This window comes from Ursus arctos, chromosome X, assembly GCF_023065955.2.
Source record: "Ursus arctos isolate Adak ecotype North America chromosome X, UrsArc2.0, whole genome shotgun sequence".
NCBI classification, from domain to species: domain Eukaryota; kingdom Metazoa; phylum Chordata; class Mammalia; order Carnivora; family Ursidae; genus Ursus; species Ursus arctos.
The window spans coordinates 7960048-7981625 of record NC_079873.1 but is presented as its reverse complement, the minus strand read 5'-3'; the positions used below and the strand labels follow the sequence as shown (position 1 = coordinate 7981625).

At 39.2% G+C, this 21578-nt stretch overlaps 1 protein-coding gene across 8 annotated transcripts in view; it reads left to right on the top strand.

Annotated features, from left to right (window-relative positions):
- The window catches only part of ARHGAP6 (Rho GTPase activating protein 6), a 487298-nt gene that overhangs the window by 292612 nt on the left and 173108 nt on the right, over positions 1–21578 (top strand). The window contains exon 1 of one of the 8 annotated variants that reach the window (XM_057310036.1): positions 1596–17703. The exons of 5 other annotated variants lie outside the window; for them this stretch is intronic. In XM_057310036.1, the coding sequence (XP_057166019.1) occupies positions 17692–17703 (12 nt within the window). In that variant the 5' untranslated portion in view covers positions 1596–17691. 2 more of the 8 variants (XM_057310041.1, XM_057310037.1) reach the window with 2 other exon arrangements.

Sequence of the window (21578 nt, the reverse complement as noted above, 5' to 3'; positions counted from 1 at the left end):
TTTAAAATAATTCTTATTTTAGTATCTCCATATAGTAAGCATTTCTTGAGTAATTTCTTTGTACCTGATAGGGAAGGAAGGAATAAAGCAACATCAATTGTCTTGGCTTTTGAATTTCCAAAGTCTTTCCTTAGCCTTTCAGCATAATCAGAATTGTAAACCATTGTTCCAGTTATCAATAATTTCTTAATTATTATTTATGATGCACATGAAATGAGGAATAGAAGATCATTGCTCTAAAGTAAACATGGAGTTTTTAAAAAATAAAATCATTCTTTATCGCTACCCACTTAATCACCGAATCACTGATGAGGAAGTATTTGCAATATAAAAATGTCTAATTTCACATAATGACATCAAGTAATTAAAAACCAATAGTAAATATAGATATTAATTATATACTTTATTTACTGAGGAAAATAATTTTGTTGAATTTTCTATCTGATTATAATGACACATCTAGATACTGTGAAAATAAAACCATAGCAGATGCTCGAGGGTCTTTGAAAGGAGAGATAAAGGACTATATTTCAAAAGTAGCCCAAATGTCCATTGACAGATGAGTGGATAAAGAAGATGTGGAATATATATACAATGGAATATTACTCAGCCATAAAGAAGAACAAAATCTTGCCATTTACATTTATTATGCTGAGTGAAGTAAGTCAGAGAAAGACAAACACCATATGATTTCACTCATATGTGGAATTCAAGAAATAGAACAAATGAACATGGGGGGGGGAAGAGAGAGGCAAACCATAAAACAGACTCTTAACTATAGAGAACAAACTTATGGTTACCAGAGGGGAGGTGGGTGGGGGGATAGATTAAATGGGTGATGGGGATTAAGGAGCATATTTGTTGTGATGAGCACTGGGTGTTGTAAGTGATGAATCACTAAATTCTACACCTGAAACTAATATTACACTGTATGTTAACTAACTAGAACTTAGGTAAAAACATGAAAATTAATGAAAAAAATATATTGGTTATTTCTAGAAACAAACAAACAAACAAACAAAACCCAACCAAACAAAACGTAGCCTGGACCTAAGTTGCAAATTATTCATGGCAGATGGTTTTGTCTCTCCTTTTGTTTTTATGGAATGTAAGTATTCATGCCTTATAATTAACTAAAGCAGGATGCAAGGATAACCCTCTTCTTCATTTAAATATAATTTCCCCTTATTGGCTCTAGGTCCTCAAATAATTACACAATTGCATTGAGGTACATTAAATCTAAATTAAGATGATACTATACTTTTATAGGGACATTTCCAGTGTAACTCACAGAGGAGTCTTTTGAATGAACTTGTCTATTCCCAATTATTATGCAGATACTTAGGATATGAGCATAACCTCAAATACTAGTTTTTTATTTATCATATATTTATAGAAATCAAAGATATTGAATGTTATTCATATATATGTAATATATCTTTCTATGTTATTCCCTGCCTTTTCCCACTTGAATTCTAATATGTAAAACTTTATTATCTTTAATAAAGATATTATGATAATAATTATTACTAAAGAGAAAGGCATTATTTTTCTTGCCAGTAATATCTGGTTCATTTGTTAGTGACTAACTATATACCAAAGGGATATCAGTATAGAAATTTTTAGTGAAAACTTCTTCATGCTAGGTTTTTAATAACTTTATGAAGGCTTATAATTATTTTAAGTTATCAAAGAGGTACATGAATTCTTCAAACTAAATCAATTATTTGTCAGGGAGAGCTTGCTTTTGGGGGGGGTGTTTGTGTGTGTGTGTGTGTGTGTGTGTGTGTGAGAGAGAGAGAGAGAGAGAAAGAGAGAAAGAGAGAGAAGTACGTAGTATTTTAGTTAGGGCCAGATAGTAAATATTTTAGGTTTTGCTGGCCATATGGTCTGTGTTACAACTCTGCTATCTTAGCACAAAAATAGACATAAATGATACATAAATGAATATGCACAGTTGGTTCCAATAAAACTTTATTTACACTAACAGGCAATGGGCTGGATTTGGTCTGTGGGTCATAGTTTGCCAACTTCTGGCTTAGAGGAGAAACAGCTGTGTGCCTGTAGAACCACTTTGGTGAGAGAAACACTTGAGTGGTCATGTTCATGTTGATGCTGTCTATGTCCTGGCTGCCCATTGGCACCATCTCTCCAATCAGATAATGGAAATGTGCTGGAGATTTCTCTCCCTGTCTTCATGGAGATCATCTTAAGGAATTTTTGAGATTTATTCACCAAATGAGATCTGTCAGTGCCAAGTAGAAAAAATATGAATTATTTGTGCTTATTTTCTCAATAAGCAGGCCCTCTTTGCAGCCTGATATTTGGGCTAATCTTCTGTTATGAACATATTTTCTACTGTACTTTGAATGTGCTTAGATGTACTTTGAAAATGATCTGCCATCCGGGTTCCAGGATAGTTGTTGCAGGATGGAGAAGGGTTGGCTTGTAGTGATGGGCTTCAGGAAACATGTTCTGGTAGTTCTGTGAGCTCTCAGTGCGAGAGCCATCTTCTTATGTTCTTCAAGCTATAGGTACTGTGGTCAAGTCAGATGTGAAATTGGTAAGTTCATAAATGAATTGATGGAAAATTATAATCTAGAGTGAGCTTTGAATTTTAGGATGTGAAAATACAGCACGTTGTGACTCCAAACTCAACGTCTTCTTTTACAGTGACTAAATTAGAGATTAATTTTCTAGTGAGAAAGTTATCCATGTTTCTGATCTAATTTTCCCCCTTCCATTGTTTATTCTGCCCAGAGAGAGAACACTGGTCCTGCATTAGGACTGACATCAGAGGAAAGAGAAATGTTTATAGCTGGAGAGGACCTTAAAGATGAGGAAGAGGATAATAATTTTGATGACCACAACAATGATTGTGACCCCACAGATTTAAATAGCAAGTTTTGTTTACAAAATGCTATTTCAATCCTATCAGTTTATGATAGTTAAAACAAAGGTTCTGGTTATATGGCTTTTGAAAGCCTAAAGGAAAGAAAGTGAAACTGAAATACTTGGAATTTTGCCTCCTGATATCCACAGTTAGGAAAAAGAGGAGACAAAGCTTAAAATGAGAACTGGTTTGAAGAGTTTGTTTGTTCAACCTGCCTATTTTTCTAATAGTCACTCAGTTTCTTCTGCTGGTAATACTGGGTTTTTGAAGAGTACATTCAGTTGAACAGTACCTGCTCCTGGCTGCCATTACAGACACATTCAAACTCGGGGAGGCAGCCACAGCCCTGAAAACTCAATTTGCCCAAGTGACAATTGAATGTCTATGAACTGGAGTTAATCACCAACTTTCAACCAAATGTTTGTTCCTGCCTTTTCTGTGGCTCTGTCCAAACACTGATTGCAAGTCTTGCATGTACTGACCACTGGATAATCTGGCATGCCCAAGTGTCCTTTTTTAAGGCACTGTTCAAAATATGGCTCATTACCCTCTGATGTTTCCCTAAACAAGTACCCTCTGATGTTAAGCTTTGAATAAAATGGGAAAAGTTGCAGGGAAGTGCTGTACAGAGTGGAAGGGAGAAGAATGTGAACTGCAGTTTAATGACTATGTTGAAGACAGTTTCAACTACCACCATTTTTGAACATTCACAATGGGTGAGGGACGGTATTGTTTTATAGTTATTATCTCATTTCATACTCACATTACTCCCCTGAGATAGATATTATTCTTACTGTCTCATATGTAAGAAAATTGAGCCTTAGAGAGATCAAATACTCTATTTGATCTTGAAACAGTTAGTAAGTGATTGAGGCAGGATTTGACCTCAGTGCTATGGCGTCCAAAGCGCAAACTCGTTAAGTACTAAGTGGTACTGTCTCCTAATGGCTGGTCTTTAAGTTTGTGGCTAGTTAGGAACACTTGCAGACTCTTAACTCAAAGTGTGGCCCTTAGCCCAACAGTACCAGCAATACCCGGGAGCCAGTTAAAAATGCAAAATCTGTGTTCCCATTCCAGACCTGCTGAACACAATTGGAATTTTCACAGCAGCCCTAGGTGATACATATGCGTGTTAAAATTTGAAAAGCACTGGCCTAGATTTTTCTTGGACATCTCCTACCCAATACCCAATAGTCTAAAGGCCCACAGAGACACTTTATCATCAGGAAGGGGACTGGGGAACAAAACAATCAGAAACTACTGCAATGTACAAGAAAGTGTTCACTGGAGGCCCCTGAAGTCCACATGTGGAGTATTATAGAGGGGCTCAAGGGAGCCCAAGGGAATAGTGGACACAGGTTCATTCAGACCAGGATACTTTTGAAAGGGAACGGGTCACTAGTAATAATGACACTGGGACATTAGGCTTAAACTAAAACTGCCTTAAGGAAACTGGAACATATGGTCAACTCAGTTACAGCACCTAAGCCTTATTTGGCGAGAATCCATGAAAATATTAGGATTCTCTAGTCTGTAAAAAATGAGGGTGGAGACATGGGAAGTTTAAAGCCTACAAATTAAAAGGGGTGACAAGTACCTGTTTATTAAATTATTTTTTTTTCATCCCAAATACTTATTAAGCCCTTTCCTTCTTTGTCAGGTATTTCATAGGCTATGGGGATACAGAGGTGGACATATAGGACTAGTTAAAACCCTTTAAGCGACATTAAGAAACAGGATTATAGAATAAGAGTTAAGCTTGTGGGAGTCATAAATTGAAAACATGTTTGTTCTATTTTTAAACCTGTATTTTAAGAAAGTGATATAGTCTAACATTTTTAAATGCAGAAATTCTAAAATAATTTTAGATAAAGTCATGGAAGACGAATCCAAAAGTGATCATCAAGGCAAGTTAGGAAGTTAGTATTGGAGCAGGGATAAGAATGCCATTTGAGATGATAACAAAATGAACTTGCCCTCTCTAATATGGCACATGGACCTTCTGACACATATGGAACCCTGGGCCAAATGGGCCATGATGAAACTTGGAACACATATAAGCTGTGGAGTTCATCCTCTTTTGTGGGTTGTAGAATGGAGTATTTATCTTAAGGGTTTGTGCACCCTGAGCCACACCTCATAAATGCAAAGTACAGCATGTGCATCTTCCATGCTGAAAACTAAACAGCAACCTCATCTCTTGTAAACAGTAATGCAATATGCTTAGTGAGATTTACAGATGCATCCGTTTAGATCAACAGTAAGAATCCTTATTAATAATTAGACCTTATGCAAGACCCATGGCCATGTGTACTACATAGGAAAATTATTTTATGACCACCACTCCTCTCCAGTGCCTACAACAGATTCTAGCACATGGTGGGAAGTCATTTAAAATCTGTGGGACAAGTAAATGAATCCAGTGGCATTTCAGAGATGCTGAAAAAGGAAAGCAGTATTAGTGGTTCCTATGTCAGTTCTTTTCTCAGAGTGCAGTATTGCTCCAAGGCAGCTCACGTAGATAGTCTTAGCTCGGTGCAGGAAACCAGGAAGGAGAGGGCAAGGATTGACCTTGTGGCTTTGCCAACTGTCTCTTCTATTCTGGTTTTGTTTCCTTCGTTTGGAGAAGCAGATGTGCCTGCCCGATAGGGCGGAAGCCTGGAAGCCCCAAGCTGGAGGTAACAACATCCTGGTCTCTCAAACTTCCTGGGTGATTCATTGGCCAGCCACAGCTACAAGATTTGTCACTTCCAGAAACCCAACCCCATCGGTGCTCTTGTGAGATGGGCTTATATCCAGAGCAAGTAACAATAATTGGCAAATTATAGACAGCCATATTGTTTACACATACTACTTTGTGAGCTTAAAGCAGACAAATTTAAAACTTGAAATATTCTGGGTGCCTGGGTGGCTCAGTTGGTTAAGTGTCTGCCTTCAGCTCAGGTCATGATCCCAGGGTCCCATATCAGGCTCCCTGCTCAGCGGGGAGTCTGCTTCTCCCTCTCCTTTTGCCCCTCCCCCCTGCTTATACTCTCTCTCATGCACACATGTGCTCTCTCTCTCTCTCAAATAAATAAAATCTTTTTAAAAAATAAAAATAAACATGAAATCCTTAAAAAAAACTTTCTTATAGCTAGTTCCATATGAAATTACTGGGTCAATTTGTCCTGCGGTAAAAGATCTGTCACATACGAAAGTCAAATAAGCAACACAAACCCCTTTTCTTCCCATCTGTGAGGTAAAGACATTTGCCCTCCTATCCAAATCCCATGCAATTGTGCTTCCTCAGGGTCCACTCCAAATAGTATCATCTCACTCTCCTCCAGCTTCAGCTTCTCTACACCCTCAATTATCTCTTTATGTCAAAGCTCCTCCTTGAGCAAACCCCTCCTGAAAGCCATCACTTCTATCTTTTCCAGCTAAACCTCACATAAGGATAATTTGCACTCAAAGCTACCTTACATACTCATCTCTATTCACTCAGCCCTCTGCCAGCTGACTTTCACACCATCACTCTTGAATCTCCTTTATTCAAGGTTATAGAAGACCTCATCACCAAATTCAGGAAGATGAATCCTATTGCATTTAAATTTGGTGGCCTTTGAATCCAACTCTGTTTCTTCCTGGCAGCCTCTTTTCCTCCATTTCCCACAAATCCTTTATTTCTCTGGATTTCTCCAGGTAATACCCCTTGATCTCCTCTGCAGGCATCTTTTCCTTCTTCTGCTCTTTAAACACATTTCCATCTCAACCCTCTTCCCTTATCACTGTATACACATTCCTTTCACCCTGTTTCCAGTTCCATGGCCTCAGCTACCGTTTACTTGGTTTTAGGATCTTTTGTGTTGCAAGGAACAGAGACATGCTTGATTATTCATTATAAAGTTACAAGGGAAGGAATATGAAGAGGAGAAAAGCATCTTAGTCCTTGGGGCAACTGGCGCCCTACTCCAGGCAAGACTCAGAAGGAACTCATCACTGTGCAAAATACGAGTCTTCAGCAATGCTAGACATTTGCCAGGCTGTAGACTCAGCTCTCTGTCTCAGTCTCTCTCCTCCCCACCCCCGACCCACATCATGCCTTGTTCCCTCAATCCTGCTTCTCTTCTTTACCCATTCCTTCTTTCTAATCTCCAATACTTTCTTGACTTTCCTTCTCTTTCCCTCATGGTTTCTGCTTATTTGTGTCATCTTTTGCCTGCTGGTTTCTGCTTTTTCTCTGACTACTCATAATTCCTTGGTATATACTCTTTATTCTAGAACTTAAAACATTGCTATGATGTTTCCGTTTGCCTTCTGGCTGCTTTCAGTACCTTCTGGAAGTAGGTGGAATATGTATTTATGGATGCATATATGTATAAATGAATGAAGGAAAGAAAGAAAGGAAGGAATACCACTTTGAACCAGATCTAATTTCATCTTTGTATCTTCAGTGGCTGCCCATGACATGATAGTTTCCAGTTACTGAGCACCTATTATATATCTGACATTATGTCATTTACATATATTTCTGAACTTCACACACTCCTAAAAAGTGATGGTATTTTCCCTTTCTTTTCATACAAGGAAACTATGGCTCTCACAGATTAAATTACTTGCACTAGATCACAGTGCCAGAAATGGTGGAGCCAGGATTTTAAAACTGTTAAACTTTTCAGGAAATATTTGAATACCTGAGTAAATGAATGTGCAACATGTTTTTTTTCGCATTCCTTTTTAAGTAAAACCAATAGTTACCAAGGTATATTTTGTTAATAGTGATTAAAACAATAACTAGCTGGTCTTTTATGTCTCTAGAATTCTTAGCTTGTGAAAATACAGACCAAGAGGAGAAATAACTGTCTTCGACTTTGGAAGACCTATTGGATGGGTGGAATGGATTAGGAAGCTTTCAGCTACAAGTAATAGAATGCTCCGCCTCCAACAGAATTAAAGAGCAATGAAATTGCAGTCTAACATCATAAGAAATCCAGAGTGGTATAGGATCTATGTACAAAATATTGGGTGGCAGGTCTTTTTGGCTTTCAAGATGGCTGGTTGGTAACAAGATGGCTGCAGCAATTCCAAACATCACATTGCTATCTGACAGGGACCAGAGAGACAAGTACAAGCCACATCTTTCTTTCTCCTCCTTAGCAGGGGACTTTCCACGAGTCTTCTTCATGTCTCATTGGCTGGAATTGGGTTGCATGCTGTGGCAATGACTGTTGGTTGCCGCCCTTCTCCCAGCCTCCTTTGTGCTGCCTCCTATGCAGTCAACTGTGTCCATGTGACCAAGGAAGGGTTCATTTTGGCTGGAGGACAGATGTTTTCCAGAGCTCAAGCAGCCTTGTTGGGCCCGAGGTAGCACAGCAAACTGACAGACAAGTAAGCTGGTGGGAGCCTCCTCCCTGATGGCATTGTGGTGCTCCAGGGTCACTGACACCCGGCTTCTTTCTCCACCAGGGAATTATATTTGCATCTTATTTAAAGCCACTGTTATTTTTGTTTCTTGCTCTTTTTGTGATTGTTATGTAACTGAACTTAATCTGATGTCCATTTCCCTCCCGAAAACAGCCCTGGCAAATATAAGGGCATAACCACAACTGACTAAAAATAATGAGACTCTATCGTTGGAACCAGGGATGGATCATGTATCCTTTGTCACACGAAGGGAAGGTTGAAAGGCTAACAAACATCAGACCTCTGTTTGGAAGGAGGAGGGAAGGGGAAATGACTGCTGGATAGGCAACTAACAGAGGCTGCTCACCAAGTTAAGTAGCTTTCCCAAGTTCACATGGCTAATTATTGGTAGAAGAGAAATTCCAGCTCAGGCTGTCTAAGACCAAGTTCAGTGGACTTATCTTAACCAGCTGAGTTTAGTTGACAATTTATCATTGATATTACAAAGGAAATTCATACAAATCTGGGAGATGGCACCCCAACTCTTTTTTTTTAAAAGATTTTATTTATTTATTTGACAGAGAGAGAGATAGCCAGTGAGACAGGAAACACGAGCAGGGGGAGTGGGAGAGGAAGAAGCAGGCTCCCAGCAGAGGAGCCTGACGTGGGGCTCGATCCCAGAACGCCGGGATCACACCCTGAGCTGAAGGCAGACGCTTAACAATTGCGCCACCCAGGCGCCCCGGCACCCCAACTCTTAAACATCTATTGCTTCATGGATTCCCTCTTACTAAGATACAAATGGTTAGCAGTTACTTCTGCACTGGTGGGGATCGTACGCCTATAGATAATGTTGCACTCACATGGAAAAACAGCAGGCAGAGCAGACCACTTCAGAGTTATACACTTGGCCGTGGGTAGTAATGTAAGAAAAATTTGCCTTGCTAATGTGTACCTCAGCCAAATGTTGAAATGGCATGTATTTGCTTAGCACGTGAGCAGGGAGGTGGTGGGGTGGGGGGGTGAGGTGAACTGGGATTGTTTCAAGTGGTAGGAGGAAGCCAACTCAGTTGTATGTTTGTGGGCCTTTTAAAGATTGAGGTCATTTGAAAAACAGTCTGCACTGCACCATGCACATGGGTTTCTTTGTCAACACCATCCTGGTGCTGACCCTGGAAGTTTCACTTCCCTTCACATACTGTGGCTCTGTTTGGGGATACGGCGTGGCATGGGGATTTCAAGGGTGGGGGCCTCATTAGCAATTTGTGGAACTCAGTAGTCATCTCAAACAAGCAAAACCAGTAAGAACAATACTGCTGGAATCCTGTAACTCCGCTTTCTTTAATATGGTTTTATCTTTTTCTTCTTGTTTTAAGAGGGCCTCAAAATGAAGTAGCAGAGGGCAATAGTACCTTTGCTGTTACACATCTATATCTAGATCGATTTCTCTTAGTCAACTGAAAAGGTGGGAAAAACATTTTGTGTTTGTCGGCAGTATTTGCATAATATCTAAAGACAAATTTTATCTATGTGACTGATCGATACGTTGCAAATGGCCTCCCGTCCCAGTGGATTTTACAGAATGATCTCACTGATGCTAAATGAGGCAGGAGAAAGAAAGCAAATCTGAAGTCTACAAGATCCCTGGAGAAGTATCTTCTCAGAAGACAAGGGAAGGGATATTTTTCTAAGTGTGAAGCAATACAATATAAAATTATAGTGTTTAGTAATGCTTGTGCTAAGACGATTAGGAATTTTGAATACACTGGAATCTGGTGGGAGGAAGTTTGGTACTGATTGGACTAGTCTTTTATTATAGGTTTAAATATGATTTGGAGGTTATATTGACAGTACTTATGGGCAAGACTGATTACATTTAATCTTCCTTCAGGGACCATTTACAGAATTAATTTGTTAATTATAAATAAGTTCCTTTTATTATCTAATGAAGTTTATTGTTCTGTTATTCTGGGCAATGAAGTGTTGCTGAATGTAAAAAAAAAGTTACATGTAAAAAGTTAGGTTTTTCTGACATCACTAATTCAGGTTGGGTCAATTGTCTCATGGAAGATGGATATGACCCTACAAGATTTCTCTGTAGACTGATGTCATTACCCGTTGAAGGACTTGACACTCACAGAAGGAAGAAATGATTGATCATACATAGTACTGGAAGTGCTTGCTCTTTTAAGGAAATGCTATAGCAGATACTACTATAAGAAAGTATTATTAATCAATGGAGAATTTACCCATTCTATTATCTATAGATTCTTCTAAATAAGATGTATTTATTTTTAAGAAGATAAATGCTTCAAATTTAATTTTAACTTTCTGTAGGTCTTTGCATTGAACTGTTCATAGACATGAATGGATGGCCTTTATGATGACAAAATAGAATGAAATGTCCCAAACTGGGTTTTCTATTATAAAAAGTTGATAGAGTCAAGGTGTAGGAGAATTTACAGTATTGAGATCACTTGTGGCCACCTGAGGGCAACAATTAAGCTATAGTTAAGAATAGAGTAATACAACCTAGAAATTCCATTCCTAGATGTCTTCCTAAGAGAAATGAAAATCTATATCCACACAGAAACACGTACAGGAATGTTTATGGCAACATTATTTGTAGTAACCAAAAAGTGGAAACAATCAAAATGTCCATCAACTGCTGACCAGATAAGCAAACGTGATAGATGTATACAATAGAATATTATTCAGCTATAAAAAGGAACGGTAAGTGATACAACATGGAAGAGCCTTGACAACGTTATGCTCAGTAAAGAATGCAGACACAAGAGGCCCATACTGTATGATTGCATTTATATGAAGTACCCAGAATAGGCAAACACATAGAGACAGAAAGAGAATTCGTGGTTGCAGGGACTGGGGAAGAGCAGAGTGGGGAAGAACTGTTATTGGGTACGGGTTTCTTTTTGGAATGATGAAAATGCTTTAAAACTGATTGTGGTGATGGTTGCACAACTCTCTGAATATATTAAAACCCTCTGGACTGCAGACTTTAAGATGGTGAATTTTATGGTATGTGAATTATATCTTGTTTTTTTTTTTTTTAAGTGATAGTTAAGACACAAGTTTGAGCAAAAGCAGACCTGGTTGGTAATCCTAGCTCCTCTATCTGCACAACAGGGATTTATTAAGAAAATCGCTATGTCCCTAGTGCACCATTGGTCATGACTTATAGGATACCCAAGATGATCCCTGGGCTATAAGTGACTTATTAGCACAGAGGAGAGATGCTGTGTGTCACTCAGGCAGATCTGTGCGGCCAGCTAGAGAAGCCCCGGATTTGGAAAGTGCTGCAACACTGGGGGAAGAAGGAGAAAAAAAAATAGTGCAGCTATTTGAATGCAGTGGATAGAATTAGGAGTCTGGTCAACTGACCAAAAAACATATGAGATTTGGAGACCAGTAAAGGCATGAGCCCAATCAGGAGAGTGTAAGATACAGATTTCTCTAAGTCCACCCCTCATCTAACTTAAAAAGAGAAAGAATTTCCCACCAACTGAATGGGAGAAAAGCCAGGAGTCCTGTGAATCAGAGCCCCTTGGATTTCATCCATCTGCACTGCTCTGGAAGTGATTAAGTCCACTGATGAACCAGTGTCTGTAAAGAATGACGCATTGTGTATGTGTCTGTCATTTTGATATTAATTAAAAAGGTAACTGGAAGAAAATGACTTCCCAGTTCAATGCTGTTTGGGGGTGGCTCATAAGCACAACACCACGATAATTAAAATCCACAGTGAAGTGCTCTGAGACTGCAGGAGCGCAAGCTGTGGCATTCTCAATTGACCCAAAGAGTCATCTATTGGCAGATCATAGAGCTGTGATGAAATTCCCCAGCAATAAAAGGTGAAAACGAATTAACGGGAGCCACAGACTCAGTTAGGACTAAGTGCATAACCGAGGCAATAAAGAAGTAAAGTAGATATTTGAAAATGTGCTCCCTTCAGCAGGTATGCCCTACAATAATGTTCTAACCTTGCTTTAACTCTGTAGCATCATTTTTCTCGTTTCTGGGTCAAGGCAATGTGGATGTTTTGTGTTATTTAATTACATGATAAACTCTCAAGTTGCTTTGGTGTAATTTAACTGTATAATGATTATATGGTTGTAAATCTTCTAGAGACTTGTTATTAAAAGGTACCTACATTATATTAAAATACAATATATGCTATGTATCTTACAATATTATATCAAATAATGATATCACATCATTATAGTATCGAAGTGCAGTCTAACAAAATTCATTAATGTCCTATCAGACATCAGAAAAGTATAACATTTTTGAAAAGACAATTTTAAAAAATGACCAGCAATTGAAAGATTTAAGGAAAAAAACCATGTTGATACACTACTATGATATTTTGCCGCAAAATAGCCCAAGTCATGTTTTTATCACTCTGACGTCCAAATACTTCCAATTAGGTTAGGATCGTTTACCCTAGTGAAAGCAGTCAAGCAAATAGCCACTTGGCCTAACTAGACTTGCCACTGTTGGTGAATCATTCCTCATTCTTTAACCTGAATCCCCTGGAGAAAAAGTCAAAGGTTAACTGAGCAGCAAGGGGCCGGGGAGCACCTGCTGCATGCCCCATACCTAAGCTGTTGGGGGGGACGTGAAAAGGCGTGAGGCATCATCCCATTCTTCAGAGGGTGTGGATGGCGTATAGGGTGCTGGGAAAACTGTCTTGCACTACATTGTCTTCAGAATAGGATCAACCTTAAGTGAACTTCTAAAGTTTGGTTCAGACCTTTATTATTTGATTAGTATGGATCTAGTTATCAAGGAGACTCTGCCACCTGCTACATTTCTTAGCCACCAAGAGCCATCAGTAAACTTCATGTCTCCCATTTCTAAGCATTTCCTTCTCCCTTAACGAACCCCTGCCTCTTCTTCCTATCTCTTGTCAAAAGTAATGTAGGAGAATTGAATTACAGTGCTGGGACCTCTAAGGTCATATGTTTGGCCTTTCCCCCATAGCGGGAATCCTTTTCTCCATGTTTAGGATGGATGAGCCAATGATTATCTGCACGAGCCTCTGAGTGCTAAGAGTCCCCTTACCCCTAAGTCACTTATGGTTGGGTAAATGTTTTCTTTAGAAAGGATCTCCTTGGAAAAGGCCAGGCCTACTCTCTGGAATTCCTGTTCAGTCATTTGAAATCTTCTCTCTTGGAAGATAGGCCAGATCTACTATTGAATTTACCTGCTGGCCAGTCAGCATTTCTGTTACCCCAACTCCTGGCAGACTAAACAGCCTTAATTCCTTTCATGGACCTCAAAGTTTTGTTAAATGACTTTCCAGAAACTTCCCCTCCTGTCCACACCATCCTTTTCAGGGCTCGCTGGATGCACCAATGTCTTTCAAAGGTGTGGCCTCCCTAACAGTTTGCTGCTCCAGGAGTATTGTGGTCTGGGTGGAGCCCAGGGCATTTTCACTTTTCTTGAGTTGGATTCTCAAGTTCTTTCATGCAGCCTAAGTTTCCTTTACCTGGTTTAGCACTTTTGTCAGATTTCTTTTGAGCTTTGTGGACAAAGAGCTCTACCTGTTCCTCAAGTCACTTCTCTATCTCTGATTAACTTTTGTTATAATTTAAATGCAAACTTCTCTCTAATGTTTTGAATCTTTTTGTTTTAGTTTCATTCTAAACATTTGGATCTAATTAAATTATTATATGTAAATTTAAACTATATTTAAAAACCCGAATTCTGTCTCTTATTATCTATTTTTCTGAGCTTAGTGACACCTGCAAATTTGACAAATATGATCTATACTTTTATGTCAGTTTTTGATGAAGAGTTTGAGCAAAATGGGGCCAAGTATCTGCCATTGTTGTTTTGCCCTTCTTGTTAATTAATTTTTTTCTATTTTTTTTTTAAACAGAGAGGCGGGGGACAGGGAGGGGCAGAGGGAGAAGGAGAGAGAATCTTAAGCAGGCTCCACACTCAGCATGGAGCCTGACTCAGGGCTCCATCTCATGACCCTGAGATCATGACCTGAGCATAAATCAAGAGTCAGATACTTAACTGGCTGAGCCACTCAGGCACGCGGGGTTAATTAGTTCTTAAGTTCACATGAATGTACAACCATTTCTGCTACATTTTACAGTCTGGTCCACAAAGGTTCCAGAAAAATTTGTCCAGTACTTCACTGAAATTGGACATTTATGTAAACCTTCAGGCTCCTTGGTAATGGGAGAAAAGTGGATAGATGGTCTATTGAGGCAAGATATATTGAGGCTGATGAACTATTGGGACATACTTCTATATAAAAGAACTGTAGATTACTGTGCTTACCTTTGAGTTTACTCTATCATAGATCACATTCCCTTCCTAACTAAAATTCTGTAACGAGTAGTCCTTATTTCACATTACAGGATGATGATAATAATGATGGTGATGTTAGTGGTGATGGTGATAATGATGGTGATGATGATGATCATGATGATGGTGGTGGTGAAAAAATATGTATATATATTTCATGTAATCCTAACAATGATCTTGTAGGATAGATGTTGCACACGGACCCTGGGCCCCGACTAGTTTGGACAGTCACAACTATTAGGTTCTCTTTGGTAGATAATGGAAACCATTAAAGAAGTGCAAGGTGGTAAAGGTTAACTACTGCTCCACCATATCCCTATCAGGTTTTAGGAAACACCAAATTCTCCATACATGTAACCATTTATTAGCCATCAGGCACCAAAAATCTTGTTAGCGTAGCAATAACAAAAAGTTAGCTTCTCTATCCTTTCAGGTATTCTGAACATCTCTTTGCATGAAAAGTTTGCCTCATGCAGTCACAGGAGATTGTTGGCTCATTAGAAAGCCCAGGGAGTGCCTTGTCTAAAATATGCACCCACTTTATGGACACACCCTCTCCAATGATGGGGTCAGGGAGAGTGACCAGAAAGTGCTGAGAGGAAGCGGAGCAATTAGGGAAGAAGGAATTGAAACAAGGAGGGACCTGGCAAAAATTCATTTGGGCTGCTTGCCATGTATTCAAACTCCTTATCCTAAACTGGGTTTGATCAACCACCAAGAAATAGGTGTGGCCCTTGGGACAACTTAGCCCAGATTAACATATCTGCCATCCTTTTTTTTTTTCTTTTCTGGTTTTTTATTTTGTTTTGTTTTGTTTTGAGTAGAGTATAGCATTACTGTTGAGCAAGACAGATTGCTTCTGGTCAGGCAAGTGCACCCCAGCAAATGTATCAACGTTCAAGACTTCTAAGCACTGGTCAAGACTGGTAAATTCCCTGAAAGGAAGAAGTTTAGTTCTCAGGGTGACTTGAAATTAGAACTTTTTTAAAAGCTATTTTTATTTTAAAATGTTTTTGCCTGGGAGAGAGCACTATGTGGAATTAATACCTTTTTCTGTTTCCACAGCACCATACAGGTTTACCTAATGTTGAGGGGGAAATTATTATTATTTTTTGCCTTCTTTCCCAATGCGTATTTGGGACCACTTTTCTTTCTGGGGCTTACCTCTGTGTATTGGTCAGTAGCTATGGCTACTCCAGAGGGTGGATTCGTGTTGACACTTCTGCAATAGTGTAAGGTTAATACTTTTAATAACCGATACAGATATGCACACTTGCATCTTACTTTCAGTTTGGAAACATGTTAGTGAGGCATGTTTCCAGAAATTAGTAATTTCTAATTAGCTAGCCACAGATGGATGTGGTCCTAAGTATGCTGGGACTTGTATGAAGTATGAAGGCATTTTTAAAGGTCAGTTAGCATCCATATTGTATGAAAAAACAGTATGTAATATATACACATATGCACAGTATATATACATCAATCTAGGTGAATATAGTATATATACATAGTATACAATATTTATTTATATTTATAAATATTATATGCCAACTAAAAGATCATTCTCAGGCATTTATTTTAAGAATAAGCCCAAATCTGCTCTTAACTTCATTTCAGATTCTCCGTGGACGTGAAAATATGTTATCCTTGGGGATGATTAAGTAATAAAGATGTAACAGCAAAGCCGGGGTGTCATTAATGGCTCTGTACTGGAGATCATTCAGGTGTGCTGCAGTCTCTTCTGGTCCCCTCCCTGGAGGACAGTTCACTACACTGAACTTGGTCCTTGTCTCTGCCCTTGCCCTTTGGTGAAAGACTGATCAACTTAAAAAGACATCAGATTTGGGAAACCCTCTGCTCTTCCATGACCACTGTGTTCTCCAGTGGTTCCTGTGCTGTCTTTAAGTAAATAATACAGCTTTGGCTTTCTTCTGCTGCAAAAACTGAAGGTATATTGCATGTACCTGCTTCAGTATCGCCGTCGTCTCCCTTGGACAGGTTAATAGTGTGCATTTTTAAGGCTCCTAGGCAGTGAATATTTTTCATCTCTTAGCAGATTATAATCTGCTAATGAAATCATCCAACATCTCCTCTGTTGTGTTGTTAGCTCTGTGTATGTGCGTAGAAATGATTCGGGTTTGTAATTCATCAACTTTTACCAGACTCTCTTTACCATTGATGAGATCAGTATCCTTTGCACATGTAAGTTTCACTAATTCAAGAGGACTATTATGTAATAGAGAATCTGTCAGTTGATTTGAACATGATGTTACTCAGGCCCCAGGTCTAATCTTGATTACAACTCTTTCACTTTCTGTCCCATGGCTGAGCATCTCCATGCTTTGGCTGGTTGTCCTACAGTTGTCTTTTTAGCCTGGGGAGGGGCCAGTTGAGAATGTAGATGAACAAGTACAAATCAATCCCCAGAGCAAGAAAACAACAGTTAAAGTACGCAGTTCAAGCCTGGATCATGGTTCATTTTTTCCCCAAGAAAAGGCAAAGACACTTCTGTGTAGATGAAAACATGTTCGCATGGAACATTGCATGGTGGAGTGTGTGCATGCGTGCGATGGGCCTAAAGTGTCCTAATGAGTGTGTACATGTGTATGTGTCAGGGGAGAGGTAGCTCTGTTGCTGTATTAATGATTACAGCAAAATATACCTATTAGTTACCATGGTCATGTGCTGAGTGTTGTACCTACCATGTGTTTATCTGTGCGATGGTTTACTAGGGCGATCACCCAAGCACTTCTAGAAGAGAAAGGTGAGGATTGATTTGTCAATGCCTAAGGGTCTCCCAACGTGGTCTACAACCGTGTTTGTCAGTGAGTTGTTTGGGCCTCGGCAGGAATTTTCCCACAGAAAGGATGTTCTAACTGGCAGGCTCCCAGGACCGCCCACAAATCCATTTAACCATAACAGAGCTGATGAACACTGTCAGAGCTGGAGTTGGCTTCCAAGTGGGAAGTCAGCCTAGTATTAATAGCACAGTTCCAGCTGCACTGTGGGCCCAGCGGACTTCTGATGGACCCGCCTGGGAACCAAGGCACTCTTGGTAACATTTATGGGAAATGGATTCCTTGGTGAGCATGGTGGGAAGGGAATACTGTCGTGGCATGAGAACCATGGCTTCCCATTTCTCCTTTCTACTCTAATCACTACCAACACCGGTGTCCAGCAGGAAGAGACCAAGGGGAATCCTTCTCCCGCCTTCAGACCTGGGGAGAGCCTGCCCTAGTCCTGGTCCGTCTCACTTGGGTTGGCTGTTCCCACGTACAGGATATTTGTAAGTTGGGTGTTTCTAGGTCACCTATATTTAATTATGTGATATAGGTATTTATTTTAACATGGTTGCATTGATCCAGACAAAGTTATATAGAATTTAAGGTTTATTTTTGTCTTAAAAACTTTTATTCATTTTGACTAATTTCAACCCTGATTATGTTCTTGTGCTTCTTTAGTGGGTTAAAGCCATTATTTTTATGCAAATGGAAGAGTGTGCATGGTTGTGGTAAAACATCCCATTTTCTGGTTACAGGAGGAAATGGGAGAAATGGGTGGTGCAGTGTGTGTGTATGTGCGTGTATGATTGGAATATGACCCAAAGGTGTGTAATTTGAATATGACCTGCAGGTATGTTGTTCAAACCAAGACATGCTTTAAGGAATTAAAAATTGTGGTTGTACTCAAGGGAGTTCTTTTTCACTAATTTATTTAGAAATATTTCAGACCATTTTTCTTGGGGCAAAAGCATTAGAATTAAAAGATTTTTCTCCTCAGGGAACTCTTCGAATAGGTTAATTTTTAAAAAGGACTTTTAAAGACTAGATGGCAACAAGTAAATTATTTTTCTGCTAATCCTAAGTAAATTTTTCTGTGATGTAAGTGCTGTATCCAAGGTATCTTATGGGGTGCACATGACCCAAAGGGAAATAATTTGTTTGGTACCTTGATTTTCTTCCTTTTCTTATTACTCACAGGTTGTCAAATTCATCCTGTTTGGGCAGTATAAATGTGGGAACTTATAAATGAATAACAATTTTAAAGCATAAATCAACTGAAATGCATATGAAACCTTGCTGAATTCTTAGGAGGTCTCTTGATATTTCTGAACCACAATTCTCTTTTCTAGGATTCTCTTTTGGGACACAGTCATAAATGCAAAAGGAAGATTTCAGCACCAAATTACATTCATCTTTAAAATATTGGGCCTCCTCAGCCCCTCCCAAATATTGAAAAACTCTCTGGAGTTTGAACTGCTGAAACATGGACCATAACTCTTCTTCCAGAAGACTTTTTAAGGAAAAATTACATTTTAAGGTTATGAGTATAGAATTACAACGCACACAATTCACAATACTTAATAATCCTCTGTAAATAAATCTAGATTATCTGTACAATATCTCTTCATTTCATCCAGCCCCATAATTTCATATTTGGGGAGGTAAAATGAGTGCACAGGATTTTCAGAGTGGCAGGTCTATTTGGAATCATTCTAACCCCATTGTTCATCTCATAGGAGAGAGAAGTGGAGACCAAGGGGTTCAGTGACTCGGGCAAGCCTGCTGCTAGTGGGGGTGAAGCTGGGAGGGTGATAGGAAGCAACGGTGAGAAAGTCATCGCCTGTTGAAAGTTCTCTGTCGCCTGGGTTTACTTACATCTTTTCATTTCACCCTCACAACAACTTTGCAAGGCAATGGGCCATATTCCAGTTTTATTTTTTTATTTTTTTTTATTTTTTTTTTTTTCATTTTTTTTTTTTTTAATGATTTTTTATTATATTATGTTAGTCACCATACAGTACATCCCCGGTTTCCGATGTAAGGCTCGATGATTCATTAGTTGTGTATAACACCCAGTGCACCATGCAATACGTGCCCTCCTTACTACCCATCACCGGTCTATCCCATTCCCCCACCCCCCTCCCCTCTGAAGTCCTCAGTTTGTTTCTCATAGTCCATAGTCTCTCATGTTTCATCCCCCCTTCTGATTACCCCCCCTTTCTTTATCCCTTTCTTCCCCTACTGATCATCCTAGTTCTTATGTTCCATAGATGAGAGAAATCATATGATAGTTGTCTTTCTCTGCTTGACTTATTTCACTTAGCATTATCTCCTCCAGTGCCGTCCATGTTGTAGCAAATGTTGAGAACTCGTTCTTTCTGATAGCTGAGTAATATTCCATTGTATATATGGACCACAACTTCTTAATCCAGTCATCTGTTGAAGGGCATCTCGGCTCCTTCCACGATTTAGCTATTGTGGACATTGCTGCTATGAACATTGGGGTGCATATGGCCCTTCTCTTCACTACGTCTGTATCTTTGGGGTAAATACCCAGTAGTGCAATGGCTGGATCATAGGGTAGCTCAATTTTTAACTTTTTAAGGGACCTCCACACTGTTTTCCAGAGTGGCTGTACCAACTTGCATTCCCACCAACAATGTAGGAGGGATCCCCTTTCTCCACATCCTCTCCAACAATTGTTGTTTCTTGCCTTGTCTATTTTTGCCATTCTAACTGGCGTAAGGTGGTATCTCAGTGTGGTTTTGATTTGAATTTCCTTGATGGCTAATGATTTTGAACATTTTTTCATGTGTCTGTTAGCCATTTGTATGTCTTCATTGGAAAAGTGTCTGTTCATATCTTCTGCCCATTTTTTGATTTGTTTATTTGTTTCTCGTGTATTGAGTTTGAGAAGTTCTTTGTAGATCTTGGATACCAGTCCTTTATCTGTAGTGTCATTTGCAAATATATTCTCCCATTCCGTGGGCTGCCTCTTAGTTTTTCTGACTGTTTCCTTGGATGTGCAGAAACTTTTAATCTTGATGAAGTCCCATAAATTCATTTTATCTTTTGTTTCTCTTGCCTTTGGGGATGTGTCATGAAAAAGGTTGCTTTGGCCGATGTCGTAGAGATTGTTGCCTATGTTCTCCTCTAGAATTTTGATAGATTCCTGTCTCACATTGAGGTCTTTCATCCATTTGGAGTTTATTTTTGTGTATGGTGTGAGATAGTGGTCAAGTTTCATTCTTTTGCATGTAGCTGTCCAATTTTCCCAGCACCATTTATTGAAGAGACTGTCTTTTTCCCACCGGATGTTTTTTCCTGCTTTATCAAATATTAGTTGCCCAAAGAGCCGAGGGTCCATTTCTGGGCTCTCTATTCTGTTCCATTGGTCTATGTGTCTGTTTTTGTGCCAGTACCATGCTGTCTTTGTGATCACAGCTTTATAGTACAGCTCGAAATCCGGCATTGTGATGCCCCCAGCTTTGTTTTTCCTTTTCAACAGTTCCTTGGAGATTCGGGGCCTTTTCTGTTTCCATACAAATTTAAGGACTGTTTGTTCCAGTTCTTTGAAAAATGTCCTTGGTATTTTGATCGGGATAGCATTGAAAGTGTAGATTGCTCTGGGTAGCATGGACATTTTAACTATGTTAATTCTTCCGATCCATGAGCATGGAATATCTTTCCATCTTTTTATGTCTTCCTCAATGTCTTTCAAGAGTGATTTATAGTTTCTAGAATATAGGTCCTTTACGTCTCTGGTTAAGTTAATTCCAAGGTAACGTATGGTTTTTGGTGCTATTGTAAATGGGATGGATTCCCTAATTTCTCTTTCTTCGGTCTCGTTATTCGTGTATAGAAATGCAACTGATTTCTGAGCATTTATTTTGTATCCTGCCACGTTACTGAATTGCTCTATAACTTCTAATAATTTGGGAGTGGCTTCTTTTGGGTTTTCCATATAGAGTATCATGTCATCTGCAAAGAGAGACATTTTGACTTCTTCTTTGCCAATTTGAATACCTTTGATCCCTTTTTGTCGTCTGATTGCTGTTGCAAGGACTTCTAGTACTATGTTGAATAATAGTGGCGAGAGTGGGCATCCTTGTCGAGTTCCTGATCTTAAGGGAAAGGCTTCCAGCTTTTCTCCATTGAGAATAATATTTGCAGTA